Source organism: Neoarius graeffei, chromosome 16, assembly GCF_027579695.1.
Source record: "Neoarius graeffei isolate fNeoGra1 chromosome 16, fNeoGra1.pri, whole genome shotgun sequence".
In the NCBI taxonomy this organism is placed as follows: Eukaryota; Metazoa; Chordata; class Actinopteri; order Siluriformes; family Ariidae; genus Neoarius; species Neoarius graeffei.
The window spans coordinates 3,885,661-3,903,331 of NC_083584.1; the positions used below are offsets into that span (position 1 = coordinate 3,885,661).

The following is a 17,671-nucleotide window of genomic DNA, read 5'->3' on the forward strand; positions in this document are numbered from 1 at the left end:
GTGACTCCGATACAATTGCTTATCGTTTAGGCCTGGCGTCCACACGGCACCGGCGTTTTGGGTGCCCAAAACGCAATCTTTTTGAGAACGGGTTCCAGAGTGGAAAGATCTGGCAACGTTGCCGTTGTGAAGTCGTCTGGATGAGTAGAACGGATTTGTTTACGATGACGTCACAACCACATGACTGTGAGTGCTTCACGCCAGGTAGAAGTGTAACGAATATCACCAGGAAAAAGCCTTACAGAGCACTAGTGAGAGTGAAACACGAGCTTGGATATTATTATTATTATTATTATGTTCAGTGTTAGTTCATAGTAGTAATGCAAGAAGCAGAATAGTGACAGTAATAGTGAAGCAAAAACATGCAATTGTACAAACACTGCAGCTCTACAGCAAAATATTCATTTATGAAATGGTCTGATTCTTAACACCAGTAGTGCCAATGATCTCATTGCGATGCGATGCGAGTTGTCAACAAATCCTATAACTTGGTTCATGAAACGCGCTTACAAAATATTTTCACTGTGAATATTTATTGTGTAATGGTGCAAAGTGAGAGAGAGAGAGAGAGAGAGAGAGAGAGAGAGAGAGAGAGAATAGCCCTTAGGGCAGAGTCAATCCCGCCAGCAAAAATAGGGAAAAAAAAGAGCGATCTCACCTCTTCAGATGATGGTTTAAGTCCTACAATACATTCCTCAAAAAGGGCTTAGAAGAGCAAATTAATCCATCAACGTGTATCATTCAATTTATTCCGGACCATTAAAGACGCTGCCTTCCGCGTACGTCAGCCTCGCCGCCATATTGGATAGGTCAAAGCGGAGAATAAAGATTCATGTGCTGCCTTTAACTGTACCAACAGGTTTACCGTCCAAACGAGATCACATGGGATTACCTTTCACAGGTGAGAAACAACAAATTAATCCATCAACGTGTAGCATTCAGTTTATTCCGGACCATTAAAGACGCCGCCTTCCGCGTAGAATCATACGTCATCCTCGCCGCCATATTGGAAAGGTCAAAGCGGAGAATAAAGATTAGCTGCGTTTAACTGTACCAACAGGTTTGCCATCCAAACGAGATCACATGGGATTACCTTTCACAGGTGAGACTGGAAAAATACTTTTCATTGTATTTGATCATTATAATGTAATTTTACGAACAGATTTTCCTGACTTTGTGGCTAATATGAAGTCTCGCGCATAATAGTTTATGCGCATGCATCCTTACTTCTATTGTTCTGGTGTCTCCGAAGGGACCGTCTTACAGTGCCCCTAGAGGTGTGGCATGTGTATTGCATCGTTTTCAGCAAGCGTTGCGTTGCCATATGGACCTGATATTTTACTGATTGTTGCCCATTTGGACGCGATATATTTTTAAATAACATCTCGTTGCCGTTGTCGTGTGGATGTAGCCTAAGACATCATTTATTAGCCACCTACAATGCAGTCCTTGGCACACTTCCCACACAACTGAATGCACACCAAAACCCAGCTGTTTTCAGTGACTCACAGGAGGACAGAGAGAATCAGCATTCCATTGATCACCTTAACGGGCAATCCATTGACCACCCTAACAACTCTCGAGGCCGTTCACATCCAGCCCCCAGTGACCCACACCAACAGGATGACTCAACGACACCTTAGATGAGCTTTTCATCCATGAGAGGATAAATACCTTTTCCAGCCTGATGAGCATCAACAACGCTTTTTCTGAGGTCCTCAGAAATCTCCTTTGTTCGTGCCATGATACACTTCCACAAACATGTGCTGTGAAGATCAGACTTTGATAGATCCCTGTTCTTTAAATAAAACAGGGTGCCCACTCACACCTGATTGTCATCCCATTGATTGAAAACACCTGACTCTAATTTCACCTTCAAATTAACTGCTAATCCTAGAGGTTCACATACTTTTGCCACTCACAGATATGTAATATTGGATCATTTTCCTCAATAAATAAATGACCAAGTATAATATTTTTGTCTCATTTGTTTAACTGGGTTCTCTTTATCTACTTTTAGGACTTGTGTGAAAATCTGATGATGTTTTAGGTCATATTTATGCAGAAATATAGAAAATTCTAAAGGGTTCACAAACTTTCAAGCACCACTGTATCTGCCCACAGACACCCAGAACTGTAACGTCACTATTACTGATCGAGGAGCGAAAGTTTTTGTTCTCCCTGACTCCTGGTCACAGGTAACTGTGGCTTTGTCAGGACCAAGGCCGGATTAACTGTATGGGCCTACGGCACAGTGCCCAGGGGCACTAAACACTCACAGCCAGTGGGGGGGAGGGGGGGGGGCACCACATGACAGAAACTTTAAAAATATTTTTCGTGAATGTTTGGACACTTAAAATGGTTATACACTTGACATTGTTAAATAGTCATATATAATTCATTATGAACACTAATTTCATAAGAACAACAACAATAATCATAATTCTGAGCAAGAGTGGCCTATGTGACCATTAACCTCCCTTTCCTCAACCTGTCAGTTGAGCCAGTCCACCTACGGTGAAATGTATCAATTTTTTAAAAACCACAGTAGAAATGAAAAATGGACAGACATCAATTGAGTGGTTGTGCAAAGAGAAAATTAAAAAAAGAGAAAGACTCCAGGCGTGTAGCTGCAATTAAAAATGTTCCAGTGTTAGATCTTTTTTTAATAAAAACATCGACAACTGCTGTCACTACCAGCGCTGAAGCCGAAGCTAGTGAAATCAGCGATGCTAGTGAGGGAGATGGCCCTGCTAGCACTAGCCGGGGAGATGCTGCAACCACAGCCAGTGTTAGCCGAGGGGTCGGCGACGACGAGGATCCCCTTGAGGAAGATGGGAGCGAGGGAGACCCCGGGGAGGAGGATATGTGCGAAGCCACTTTAAGCCAGGTAGAGATCAGTTCACACCATGGGGACGAGAAGGAAGACGAGGGTGTTATGGATGTCAACCCAGCGCAGCCGACGCCAGTAGAACACTTCTCTATTTCAGCTGATCCTGCGCTATGGGGAGAACATGTCTAGGTTCATACAGAACAGATACTCTTTGAATTGATACCCATATGTACATTGTACATCTGAATATGCCGTACTGGATGTTATTTGAATTTATATTTTGAATTGAGACATTTGAATATGGATAGAATAGAGTACGGATGCTTTGAAGGTTTTTATTGAGACATACAAATATATGCTGCTCATTTTTGAATAAGACATTTCAATATGCCTACATGCATATCGTTGTTTGTTTTCAGTGAATTTGATGGGCTGATGTAGCCTACTGTACTTAATACATTTTCAATGAGGAAGAATGACCTTGTTTATGTGTACTATTGTTTATGTATATGCTACTATTTTTGACAGCAAAGGGCAAGGTTTGAGAGTGTGTGCAGGAGGTTACTGAACGCGTGCACACAGGGTGGTGGTGGTGGTGGGGCACTTGAGGTATAGTGCCCAGGGGCACCGCATTGGCTTAATACGGCACTGGTCAGGACTCAAACTCATTATCTCTGGACACAGTTTAGCACGGGGCGGCACGGTGGTGTAGTGGTTAGCGCTGTCGCCTCACAGCAAGAAGGTCCTGGGTTCGAGCCCCGGGGCCAACGAGGGCCTTTCTGTGTGGAGTTTGCATGTTCTCCCCGTGTCCGCGTGGGTTTCCTCCGGGTGCTCCGGTTTCCCCCACAGTCCAAAGACATGCAGGTTAGGTTAAGTGGTGACTCTAAATTGAGCGTAGGTGTGAATGTGAGTGTGAATGGTTGTCTGTGTCTATGTGTCAGCCCTGTGATGACCTGGCGACTTGTCCAGGGTGAACCCCGCCTTTCGCCCATAGTCAGCTGGGATAGGATCCAGCTCGCCTGCGACCCTGTAGAAGGATAAAGCGGCTACAGATAATGAGATGAGAATGAGACAGTTTAGCACTTTACATATTAATTAATAACACTGTACTTATCCTTTTCATTTAGTCGAAGTGGCATCTTTAGTTACACTGAACACTTTCTGGATAATCAAGTAACAAATGTTGAGTGATTGTGTAAGTGAAGAACATTATAGTTTATTAGTAATGTTTATCTGCTTTTACCAGGTGATCCATGTACTGTACTAGCAAATGTTCTTACTGTGATTATTGTACTCACACACTGAGAATCATCTGTAGTGTTTTGTAAATACACTTGAACTGCAGATTAATGTTGTGTATTTATTGCAGTAGAACTGATTCTGGAAGATTAATTTAAAGATGAGAATATTTATGAAGCTCCAGCTCCACTGTGCACCTGTTAAAAGTCAGGTAGAATAATTTACTAACTATAAAACACCAATCTAAGTTGTTGTTTGGATTTTGTGTGCTTCGAATGTAACCGTGTCATGGGTGTGAAAGAGCTTAAACCTGTTTGACGTGCCTGTTGTGTGACGTTTCCTCACTGAATTCATCTGTCAAAGTGAAAGAATTTCTGAAAGCACCAACACTCAGAAATGTGTCAAAGTTCCAGAAACAGTGAGAGTAAAGCCAGTGTAACAAGGATTGTTGACTAAAGGTAAAACATTTCTCTATTTTAATTTCTGATATGGAAAATGATTATACGGTATATTTCAGAAAATATGTGAAGTGAAAGTATTTAAATCTCCATCAATAAAAGCTGCTTGTATTGTGGAAATGTACTGATTATTCCAGTTTCTCTCCACGGATTAGGATGTGCAGAGTGTACAGTAAATGGGATCAGCAGTGTGATGATTTAATAAAAACCATCTAACGCTGACTCTTACTCAGGACACTGTGTTTGACAAATTCAAAACACTTAATTTGTCCTCTGGGGGCAATTTAAAAGGAAGTCCTTTTGTAAGATTATTTGGAGAGACTCTTTAAAGAGTGATCCAAAGTAGGTTTTCCATCTCATTGGGTCTTTGATGGATGTGTCCTGGTTTTAGGTCGTTCTTCGGTCACAGAATGACATTCACAGAAAATTGTGGTAACTTTTTTTAGTTCCACTACTCAAGATAATGGTATTAAATAAAAAATTTCACACTGTATGGGGTATCTTTTGACCCTAAAAAAGCATAGAAAAATTGACTTTGTTTAACTCTGAATGCAAAATATTTTATAAGGAAAGAAAAGTAATTAATAGAATTGCATCAGAAAAAACTGAACTTTCATTTCTTAGAATTCAAACTCAGATTTCTCTGAAGTGACACTACTATAATTGGGGTGACGATTTTTAAATACGGTTTTCAGTACATTTTGGCTTGGATTCCATACTTTTGCAATATATCACTGAGCTGATAAGTGAAGGCACTCTTAATAATTTTATAATTTTAGCCTCTGTGCTGAAGAATTGCCCTTTTGTTTCATGTTTAGTTTGTTCCATTTCTCCCAAAACTGATTTTGATTAATGGATTATTTTATTTTTCTTCATGTCTGATGGCAGGGCCGGAGTGGGCCCTGTTTTCAGTCCGGGAGTTTAATTCACATTCAGGCCACTTTGAAATGGAGGAGGAATTTGAGTACATTAAAAAAGATAAAACAAATAACTGTTCTTTCACAATGCTTTTTATTTGGTTTAAATTCAGGTAGTGACAATGTATGTTGTTCGTCGTTCTCTGCATTACTTTAGGGTTAATAAAACTTCCATTACGCGGTAGTTTAATGACCACAAACATAATGCAGAGACCGACGAACGATTTCATCTAGTATGAGACGGGGCTCCACTTAAAATTGGATGGTGTGTGGCCACGTGTCTAATCCGCATATACATTTATCTGTGTCACCAACATGTCCCAAAGTTCCTTAGTGAAAATATTTGAAAACACATCCAAAGGACATGCATCTTCAGAAATCGGCATCTTCGGCCCGGGTGCGGGAATGAACTTTTACGTCGGGGGCGAAATCCAGCTGACCGCCACTCCAAATAGCAAAGCAGCGAGTATGGCTGATTGTTTCGCGTTATTTAAGAATTACACAACACATTTTTAGTCACATAGTCTTAAAATAACGAAAGCACCCATCTCGCGTGCATTTGAACCAATGCTTGTGCATTACATGCCGCATACGCCTCGAAAATAATGGCAAATCAACAACGCTGGGTACTCAGCAACCGGCAGATAAAGAGCGAGGGTGCATTAGGCAACTCAAAAATGGTTAAATGAAATGTAGGCTAAAGCAAGTGTTCGATTCTGCTTAGAATATTGGCATACGCATACACCTCTTCTAAGTTATATATTTAACAACAATTATTTAACATCAAATATGACTTCTAGGCCTATGTGTTCATAACCACAATGTGCGCACGCCTGTGGAAATGCACGGTGTGACAGCGAGATGAAATAGGCTGGATGAGGAAATAACGCGCAACAGCACATTTGGGACCTGTTCATCTAAAATTGTTAATAACTGGGATGTAAAGCAATGTCCGGTTCTTCTTAGAATTAAGACATACACCACATCTATACCGTGTAAATTGCGAGATTTCACATGACATCAAAAAGCTGAATTGACATCGCAAACTATCGACACATTATAGGCCTAGCATAGACTGATAAAATCGACAAACAGGGTTATCATACTCCATATCTTTCGTAACCTACCAGCTGGTCTTGAGAACATATCTGTCAATTTGGCACATTTTGCTGCCACCTCCTTCCTTTTTTTAAGCTTCGCCCTTTCGGTTCCACCTGGCCTCTTTCTGCCCTCCATCACTGACGCGCGCTGTTTCGCGCCAATGTTGTTTAAGTTCCCCGCAATACAGAGGAGGAGTCTTGGACCAAACCAACTGCAATAGAGGGGAGGGGAGAATTTCCTTATTTGGTAGCGCCTATTTAATCTGCTGCGATGCTGTCGGCATCTGGGCTGCCATGTGAAAATGCAGAGTGCAGTTGAATTGATGATTAATGCAAGAATAAGATCAGTGACCAAAATTAGTGAAAATTATTTTCCCCGTGCTCCAAGCAGGCCACCATTGATGGTTTGGGCTGGGGATGGTCCCGGCTAAATATAGGGCCACCCCGGCATTGTCTGATGGTAGTCCTGTTGTTTTTTTTCTTACAAATCATCAGTTTATAGCTCTTCATAGTACACAGTCTAAACTCAGTGTTTTGTGCTAGTTTGTGTTTTTGGTTATAGTTGCATTTCTTATCAAAACATTTTTCAATTTTGGACCCTTATTTATGATTTTGATTTGTAATACAAATTACAGCCACTTCTAAATGACACTGAATATTCAAAATAGTAAAACACTGCACACTATATAAATGTTGCGCGTGTGTGTGTGTTTGCGTTTGCAGTGAAACCCAGATAAAGAGATCAGACTCACCAGTAACCAGCTGTGTGTCCATGAAGAGCGATAACTCTATGATTGAACCACTAGAACTTAAAGAGAAGAGAGAATCATCACCTGTAGACAGGTAACAACTCCTTACAGTTAATTTGGTGCTAATTGAGAGTCTTCCAGCAACCAGCGTTTAAAGAGCAGAGAGATTCCTCATCCAGACATGGGTAACACACATTTGCATGTACAACCCCGATTCCAAAAAAGTTGTGACAAAGTACAAATTGTAAATAAAAATGGAATGCAATAATTTACAAATCTCAAAAACGGATATTGTATTCACAATAGAACATAGACAACATATCAAATGTCGAAAGTGAGACATTTTGAAATTTCATGCCAAATATTGGCTCATTTGAAATTTCATGACAGCAACACATCTCAAAAAAGTTGGGACAGGGGCAATAAGAGGCTGGAAAAGTTAAAGGTACAAAAAAGGAACAGCTGGAGGACCAAATTGCAACTCATTAGGTCAATTGGCAATAGGTCATTAACATGACTGGGTATAAAAAGAGCATCTTGGAGTGGCAGCGGCTCTCAGAAGTAAAGATGGGAAGAGGATCACCAATCCCCCTAATTCTGCGCCGACAAATAGTGGAGCAATATCAGAAAGGAGTTCGACAGTGTAAAATTGCAAAGAGTTTGAACATATCATCATCTACAGTCAGGGCCGTTGACAGCTTTGGCTGGGCCCGGGACAAAATAATCTGAGTGGGCCCCCCCCCAAATAATCTGAGTGGGCCCCCCCCCCCAAATAATCTGAGTGCCCCCCCCCACACACACACACACATACGCGCGCACGCACATCGCCACACAGCAACCAACCACACCCAACCCCTCTTTTCACAGTCTCCATTCACTCCAACCCTTAAATAACAGGTATTCCAAGCCCATTATAACAGTCAACCATTTTATTTCAACATTTCAACATAATTACAGTTTGAACATTTCCTTAGTCTGCAACTATTCAGGTGCGAAATGCAATGCGCCGGACTTTTGCTGTGGCAAAGTCGTCAATAAGGTCATTGAAGTCCAGCTTCTTTGCAAGTTCGCGCTCTATAGAGAGCATAGCCAGCCCATTGAGCCTCTCCTGTGACATGTTTGAGCGCAGGTAGCTGATAAACCAAAATGATTGTTTACGGGATGGAACTGGGCCTCAATGAGAATGGAGTTATGGCTTTCCCAAAATCTGAACATAGAAGCATCACCACTAGTGATGTGTACAGTGAGTTTTTCAGTGTATTTTTTTGTCTTGTTTTTCATAAACGTCCTTTCCGTACTCGATTTAGAATGTTACAAAAAAAATTGACACCCTCCCAAGCACGTAACATTAACCTATCTGACCTGGGGGCTGACACGTTTATTACGGATAAACCAAAAGGATTACAACGTTCCCTGGATATAGAACTGGACCGAGAAGATTTCAAAATCTTAACGTGTAAGCAACAACAATAAAACAGAGGTTGTTTTATTCATTTAGGGCTTATTAGGCTACTTTCATTAACTGCGCTTTTCATACAGGCCTATCATTTTTCACTTGAGCAAGGGAATTGTTTGAAGAGTATCCAGTCTAAGCGAAAGTTTAATGTTTTGCAACAGACTAACCTCAAAACACCCCATTCGTTACATTAAACTCTATCTAGCTGGCAATTTCACATGCCGTCGTATCTACATGGGATGATTTCCAACAAAATAAGGTTTAATTAACAAGAGGCAGCGTTCCACGGGCTTTCAGCTAACCGGAGTCCAGCTCAGCGCAGCTCAGCAAGCGTGCCTAAAACATTTGGATATGATTGCGGGCCAATGTGCTATTCTTTGCTTCATTGAGATATATGCAACACAGTGTTATTAAACCGATATGTTTATGAAATAATTCAATGCCCTGTGCATTTCAGTGTTCACTCAGTGTACCCTGCTATCCCCTACTTTATAATTATGAATGGCGCGTCGCGCATGCTGGGGTTACATTACGGGGCTGGAAAAAAGTTCTGTGTCTTACCTGGCTCAGCTGCCCCACTGCCTTCACCACCTGCTGCATCATCTGAATCTTTTCTAAAATATCTATGCAGTGAGCCCCTGAGGCTCTTGGCTTCTTCATCTCTTTTTCTCTTTTCTTTTCTTTGCTCCTGACTTGTGCATGTTGGCAAACGGGCTCGCACGCTTATTGTCGAAGCGTTATGATGGAATAGTGCCGTGTTATTTGGCGCCTTAATCAAAGACCAAACCATTTCTGCATTAGGGGTGGTAGGTGGGTTCTTGAATCTATTTTCGAAGACAATAAAGGCAAAAGAACCAGAAATCATTCATTGAATGCAAATATAGCACATTTTTCTCCCCCAAATCAACACATTTTGAAATGAAACAGAATGATTAATGGCATCTTCATGAGGGACCAGTTCTGGGCCCCCCCTCATGCCTGGGCCCGGGACAAAATACCCGGTTGTCCCCCCCTGTCGACGGCCCTGTCTACAGTGCATAATATCATCAAAAGATTCAGAGAATCTGGAAGAATCTCTGTGCGTAAGGGTCAAGGCCGGAAAACCATACTGGGTGCCCGTGATCTTCGGGCCCTTAGACGGCACTGCATCACATACAGGCATGCTTCTGTATTGGAAATCACAAAATGGGCTCAGGAATATTTCCAGAGAACATTATCTGTGAACACAATTCACCGTGCCATCCGCCGCTGCCAGCTAAAACTCTATAATTCAAAGAAGAAGCCGTATCTAAACATGATCCAGAAGCGCAGACGTCTTCTCTGGGCCAAGGCTCATTTAAAATGGACTGTGGCAAAGTGGAAAACTGTTCTGTGGTCAGACGAATCAAAATTTGAAGTTCTTTATGGAAATCAGGGACGCCGTGTCATTCAGACTAAAGAGGAGAAGGACGACCCGAGTTGTTATCAGCGCTCAGTTCAGAAGCCTGCATCTCTGATGCTATGGGGTTGCATTAGTGCGTGTGGCATGGGCAGCTTACACATCTGGAAAGACACCATCAGTGCTGAAAGGTATATCCAGGTTCTAGAGCAACATATGCTCCCATCCAGATGACGTCTCTTTCAGGGAAGACCTTGCATTTTCCAACATGACAATGCCAAACCGCATACTGCATCAATTACAGCATCATGGCTGCGTAGAAGAAGGGTCCGGGTACTGAACTGGCCAGCCTGCAGTCCAGATCTTTCACCCATAGAAAACATTTGGCGCATCATAAAACGGAAGATACGACAAAAAAGACCTAAGACAGTTGAGCAACTAGAATCCTACATTAGACAAGAATGGGTTAACATTCCTATCCCTAAACTTGAGCAACTTGTCTCCTCAGTCCCCAGACGTTTACAGACTGTTGTAAAGAGAAAAGGGGATGTCTCACAGTGGGAAACATGGCCTTGTCCCAACTTTTTTGAGATGTGTTGTTGTCATGAAATTTAAAATCACCTAATTTTTCTCTTTAAATGATACATTTTCTCAGTTTAAACATTTGATATGTCATCTATGTTCTATTCTGAATAAAATATGGAATTTTGAAACTTCCACATCATTGCATTCCATTTTTATTTACAATTTGTACTTTGTCCCAACTTTTTTGGAATTGGGGTTGTAAAAAATAAATCAAATCTCAAACAGGCAGAAAAAAAAGAATGAAAAAGACAGGACGGAACAAAAGGAGAGGGAAAAAGAATGAAAAGGGGAATAATATCATTTCAAAGCAAATATTCCCAATCAAGTTAAAAGAAAGAAATTCAAGAATAAATCATTTTTATCCGCTCTATCCCTGACCTGAGGTTTGGATCAGCGCCGTTCTGCAGGAGCACTTTAAGGCACCGCAGTCCTTTTTCTGATTCCTTCCCTGCAGCCAGATGCACCGCGGCCACGCCTTCACTGAGCAGCAGGTTGGGTTCTGCACCTCTCTGCAGTAAATCCTCCACCGTCCTGTTACACCACAGAAGGAGACAGAGAAAAACAAGCAAGGGTTCACATAGGGCTGTGCGATATATCGAATATACTCGATATATCGCTGAAAATCCTGTGTGCGATACATAAAATTATTATATCGTAACTATCAAGTACTTTATGGTCATCTTCCGACTTGCGTTTGTTGTGTTTGTTTAAAACCTTTTCCGGTGGTTTTCTCCCTGTCCCTCAGGCAGTAACGCGAGAGGCTGCCTAAGGGGAAAGAAAACAAAAACGTCACGCACTCGCCAACCAATCCCGGGCGACATCTCGGTGCTGAAAGGAACTTCCGGGAAGATTAATTTGTGTTGCCAGATTGGGCGGTTTTAAGTGCGTTTTGGCAGGTTTTGAACATATTTTGGGCTGGAAAACGTCAGCAGTATCTGGCAACAGGCGGGAAGATTTCCGAGATCCGGTTTACAGCGCTGACTCAGTTCGTGCAGTCGCTGGTGCGGGACTCCCTAAAGTGAATGATGCATGAAATGGAATGACGAATGACAGCTAGTGATTTGAACAATAAATGGTCCCTTGTCATTCAGATTCTTATAAATGGAATAACGATTGAAATCTTTAGTTTTAGACCTCCCTAGGATAAGATAAGTGGGTGCTTGGTGGGATATCAGCTTTTACAAATGGAATGACAGGGTTTCTATATGTATTGACATACTTTGAGCTAATGTTGTCAGTGATATCACCTTTTACAAATGGAATGGCAGTGAATTTGGGTGGAATGACATACTTTTAGGTTGTTATCGTTGATATCACCTTTTACAAATGGAATGACATTGTTTTTTAGGTGGAATGACATATTTGAAGCTAATGTTATCAGTGATATCACCTTTTACAAATGGAATGACAGTGTTTTTAGGTGGAATGACACACTTTGAGCATGTGTTATCAGGGATATTTCCATTTACAAATGAAATGACAGTGAATTTAGGTGGAATGACATACTTTTAGGTTGTTATCAGTGATATCACCTTTTACAAATGGAATGACAGTGTGTTTAGGTGGAATGACAAACTTTAAGCTAATGTTATCAGTGATATCACCTTTAACAAATGGAATGACAGTGTTTCTAGATGGAATGACATACTTTGGTAATGTTATCAGTGATATCACCTTTTACAAATGGAATGACATTGTTTCTAGGTGGAATGACATACTTTTAGGTTATATTATCAGTGGTATAACCTTTTACAAATGGAATGACAGTGTTTTTAGGTGAATGACATACTTTTAGCTAATGTTATCAGTGATATCGCCTTTAAGAAATGGAATGACAGGGTTTCTAAGTGGAATGACATACTTTTAGGTTAAGTTAAAGTCTAAAAAAAAAGTTAAGGTCTAAAACTAAAGATTTCAATCGTTATTCCATTTGTAAGAATCTGAATGACAAGGGACCATTTATTGTTCAAATTTACTACCTGTCATTCCATTTCATGCGTCATTCACTTTAGGGAGTCCCAAATGGAGAGCCGGGATCTGGACACAGATAATGTGACCCCACCCTCAGAAAACCGGTAAACTGCCATGTTCTAATATTTTAGTCATTAACTGTTCTTATCTGAAATATGGAGTGAGTAGATATGAGAAGAATAACTGAACACAAATTTATCCTCCGAATGAAAAGTTCTCAGTCACCACTTTAAACATTCAGATTCTGTTCACTGTCAGTAAAATGATGTTCTTATAAAATAATAAAGCAGTTAAACAGTAAAGAGTAGGTATGAGCCGATACACTAAAGCCACGATACGAGTCGTATCCCAAAACAGGCTTCACAGGACCAGACTGATGAGATGGAGAAAGATTATTTGAAAGTAAATTTCCTTTACAAAGGGAACCCACGGCGAAAAATAAACAGAGGAGAGAAATATTACATATTTTGCACGAATGCATTTTGACTGCGCTGTATTGTCACACTGTGTTGCATAAATCAGTGCTTTTAAAATTCTTTTTTTTTAATATTCACGCTCACTTAAGGGCGCAACCATATTTCCATTTTGTGGGCGGTGTCAGAGGTCAACATGACGTAGAATCATCGATAGGTTTCCTGTATCTTGATTGGCTCGCTGCTCCTGACACCGCGATGTTGCCGGATGAACAAAACCTCATTATCTCATTATCTCTCTAGCCGCTTTATCCTTCTACAGGGTCGCAGGCAAGCTGGAGCCTATCCCAGCTGACTACGGGTGAAAGGCGGGGTTCACCCTGGACAAGTCGCCAGGTCATCACAGGGCTGACACATAGACACAGACAACCATTCACACTCACATTCATACCTACGCTCAATTTAGAGTCACCAGTTAACCTAACCTGCATGTCTTTGGACTGTGGGGGAAACCGGAGCACCCGGAGGAAACCCACGCGGACACGGGGAGAACATGCAAACTCCACACAGAAAGGCCCTCGCCGGCCCCGGGGCTCGAACCCAGGACCTTCTTGCTGTGAGGCGACAGCGCTAACCACTACACCACCGTGCCGCCCATGAACAAAACCTTGTTGAAAAATAGCAGGGTGCAAAACCTGTGGTTGCAAAAATAATCACTGTGATAATACGGGAAAGTGTTTTTTCTGTGTTCCATTGCTGACAGCCGAGCGACGTAAATGACTTGCTAAACAGTGGCTACACAACTTGGGAACAGGTCACACTTTAGAAACTCTCCTTTGGCAGAAATTCTGTTTGTGAGGACCATTTTGAGTCCGACTGCTTTGAAAGGAATCTCCAGGCCGAGCTCTTGGGCTACGCAGGTCACATTTGACTCAAACTCGATGCTGTGCCAACAATATTCCAACACCGTCTACGGAAAAGGGGTTCAGGCCGTGCAAGCCGATGAGCTGGGATAGTACAGACGTTCAAAGAGAATGTATATATTTTGGCACTGCCTAAAAGCAGAGCTCCAGGTGAGTGTAAAATGTGTTCGTAAATAATCCCACGTGATTTTTATTTTTTCAAGCAAATTAAAAACCCATCTGTCTTCTGTAAATAAAGAGACCAATTGAATTGTGCGGTGCTCCACGCTTCACCTGCTATAAACTCTCACTCAGCTTCGAGCTGTCACAAGCCTATATTTAGACCATATACACTATTGTGGCACACTGCATGTCTATATCTGCATTAACACGCGCAATAAATAAATAAATCGGCTCGTCCATACTGCTGACTTGAAGATGACTCTTTTTCATCTGACTAAATCCAGGCTCGCAAGTATGTTTACATCGCCTGCACTTAACTTCCGCTACCTGGCCATCAGCGACTTGACGTCATATTGGTTGCCCATGTGCAATAAAACTTGACATGTTTTGGACCGTTAAGCACTTAAAGCTACTTATGATGGCTAATCAGGTGGCTGCACGTGTGTGTGTGTGTGTGTGTGTGTGTGTGTGTGTGTGTTATAATTTGGGCTTGTACTATCGATATCGATCATGTTTAAATGCTGTACCGGTCCCCTTTAACGTAGAAAGATTGTTTGATGGTAAATTGTGCTTTAAATGATTAAAATCCCAAATTAGTGTCGTCACATATGCTACTCCCTCTGCTGCTGCTGCCGAGTGTGTAAGAAGAGGTGGAGGTCATAATGAATATTGAACAGAAATATGGTGAAATATGATATGATACAAATTCATCTCGCCAGTATTTTGTGTCGGAATTCTGTGTAAGAAAAACTGTCTCATGTCCACTCTATAATGCTGTACAGTAAAGTCCAGATGAAGAGCTCAGACTCACCAGAACCCAGCTGTGTCTCCATGAAGAGCGATGAGTCTATGGATGTTCCCTGGACCTTTAAAACTGGAAACCCGTCACCTGGACACAGGTAACATCCCATAATTCTCGGAGTTAAAGTCACTGCAGAGTGAAAGGCCGTGTTACACATTCCTTTATCCAGTTCAGATCATTAGCAGAATTTTGATATTTATCAGTTTGTTATACTTTAATTAGGCCATAATCCTGCTCCAGTACTTTCAGTAAACATTTTAGAGTAATTAATATCAATAACTGTGCAGTTCAGTGTTTCACAGTGTCACGTACATCATCAGGAAGTAAATTCATCTGGATGTGACAATAAAAGTCAGAGTAATGGTGAACAAAATCACTTAAATAAACAATAAAGACACATTCCACTGTTCACTGTTGGTCAAATTAAGTCAAAATAACAAATCATTCAAAAAGTGTAAATGGTTTATTTAATGGCGTGTCTATAATGCTGTACAGTGAAGGCCAGATGAAGAGATCAGACTCACCAGAACCCAGCTGTGTCTCCATGAAGAGCGATCGGTCTATGGATGTTCCCTGGAGCTTTAAAACTGGAAACCCGTCACCTGGGCACAGGTAACATCCCATAATTCTCGGAGTTAAAGTCACAGTAATGGATGTGCTCCACTGTCATTAGCAGCTGTTTTGATGTTTATTATAGTTCCTTGGTCTTTCGTGATGCTACAATGCTTTCAGTAAATGCTTTAGAGGAAATAGTGTAAACATTTATTCAGGTGAAAATGTCTTATGGCTAATGTTTTGAATGCTAAAGCCAGAAATGGTAATCTAAGCAAAAAGAACTGAACCAGCTGAAATTCTGATCTCTTATCTCCTTCATCTTTGGATCTCAAACCCAAATGTCTTCATTGTAAAGCAAAAACAAAAGAGCTGGCCTTGCTGTTCCAGTACTTTTGGAGGGGCCTGTTGGAAGAAGGGAAAAAAACTAGAAGCCTAAAATTAAAACAGGGTCAGATTTTTCTCCAGGTCCACAATGCTGCTGTATTTAGTTCTGTGTTCTCTAAATAATTATTCACTTGCTCCATTTATTGCAGTAAAATTGGGACTAAATCTGAGACTCCAGTATTAAAGGGATTAAAGTTGTTGTCTTTAACAGCTACTATTCACTGGTGAGCACTGGTCAGGACTCAAACTCATTATCTCTGGACACAGTTTAGCACGGGGCGGCACGGTGGTGTAGTGGTTAGCGCTGTCGCCTCACAGCAAGAAGGTCCTGGGTTCGAGCCCCGTGGCCGACGAGGGCCTTTCTGTGTGGAGTTTGCATGTTCTGCCCGTGTCCGCGTGGGTTTCCTCCGGGTGCTCCGGTTTCCCCCACAGTCCAAAGACATGCAGGTTAGGTTAACTGGTGACTCTAAATTGAGCGTAGGTGTGAATGTGAGTGTGAATGGTTGTCTGTGTCTATGTGTCAGCCCTGTGATGACCTGGCGACTTGTCCAGGGTGAACCCCGCCTTTCGCCCGTAGTCAGCTGGGATAGGCTCCAGCTCGCCTGCGACCCTGTAGAAGGATAAAGCGGCTACAGATAATGAGATGAGAATGAGACAGTTTAGCACTTTACATATTAATTAATAACACTGTACTTATCCTTTTCATTTAGTCGAAGTGGCATCTTTAGTTACACTGAACACTTTCTGGATAATCAAGTAACAAATGTTGAGTGATCGTGTAAGTGAAGAACATTATAGTTTATTAGTAATGTTTATCTGCTTTTACCAGGTGATCCATGTACTGTACTAGCAAATGTTCTTACTGTGATTATTGTACTTACACACTGAGAATCATCTGTAGTGTTTTGTAAATACACTTGAACTGCAGATTAATGTTGTGTATTTATTGCAGTAGAACTGATTCTGGAAGATTAATTTAAAGATGAGAATATTTATGAAGCTCCAGCTCCACTGTGCACCTGTTAAAAGTCAGGTAGAATAATTTACTAACTATAAAACACCAATCTAAGTTGTTGTTTGGATTTTGTGTGCTTCGAATGTAACCGTGTCATGGGTGTGAAAGAGCTTAAACCTGTTTGACGTGCCTGTTGTGTGACGTTTCCTCACTGATTTCATCTGTCAAAGTGAAAGAATTTCTGAAAGCACCAACACTCAGAAATGTGTCAAAGTTCCAGAAACAGTGAGAGTAAAGCCAGTGTAACAAGGATTGTTGACTAAAGGTAAAACATTTCTCTATTTTAATTTCTGATATGGAAAATGATTATACGGTATATTTCAGAAAATATGTGAAGTGAAAGTATTTAAATCTCCATCAATAAAAGCTGCTTGTATTGTGGAAATGTACTGATTATTCCAGTTTCTCTCCACGGATTAGGATGTGCAGAGTGTACAGTAAATGGGATCAGCAGTGTGATGATTTAATAAAAACCATCTAACGCTGACTCTTACTCAGGACACTGTGTTTGACAAATTCAAATTCAAAACACTTAATTTGTCCTCTAGGGGCAATTTAAAAGGAAGTCCTTTTGTAAGATTATTTGGAGAGACTCTTTAAAGAGTGATCCAAAGTAGGTTTTCCATCTCATTGGGTCTTTGATGGATGTGTCCTGGTTTTAGGTCGTTCTTCGGTCACAGAATGACATTCACAGAAAAATGTGGTAACTTTTTTTAGTTCCACTACTCAAG

At 41.2% G+C, this 17,671-nt stretch overlaps 1 protein-coding gene across 29 annotated transcripts in view; it reads left to right on the forward strand.

The window, feature by feature from the left end:
* Window positions 1–17,671, forward strand: part of LOC132900331 (NACHT, LRR and PYD domains-containing protein 12-like) — a 664,923-nt gene that overhangs the window by 198,558 nt on the left and 448,694 nt on the right. For 2 of the 29 annotated variants that reach the window (XM_060942344.1, XM_060942349.1), the window contains exons 3-5: window positions 7,271–7,390; window positions 14,967–15,083; window positions 15,482–15,598. The exons of 20 other annotated variants lie outside the window; for them this stretch is intronic. In XM_060942344.1, the coding sequence (XP_060798327.1) occupies window positions 7,271–7,390; window positions 14,967–15,083; window positions 15,482–15,598 (354 nt within the window). Of the gene's footprint in view, window positions 1–4,442; window positions 4,531–7,270; window positions 7,391–12,672; window positions 12,791–14,966; window positions 15,084–15,481; window positions 15,599–17,117; window positions 17,206–17,671 lie in introns of those variants that run through there. 7 more of the 29 variants (XM_060942348.1, XM_060942354.1, XM_060942351.1 and 4 more) reach the window with 7 other exon arrangements.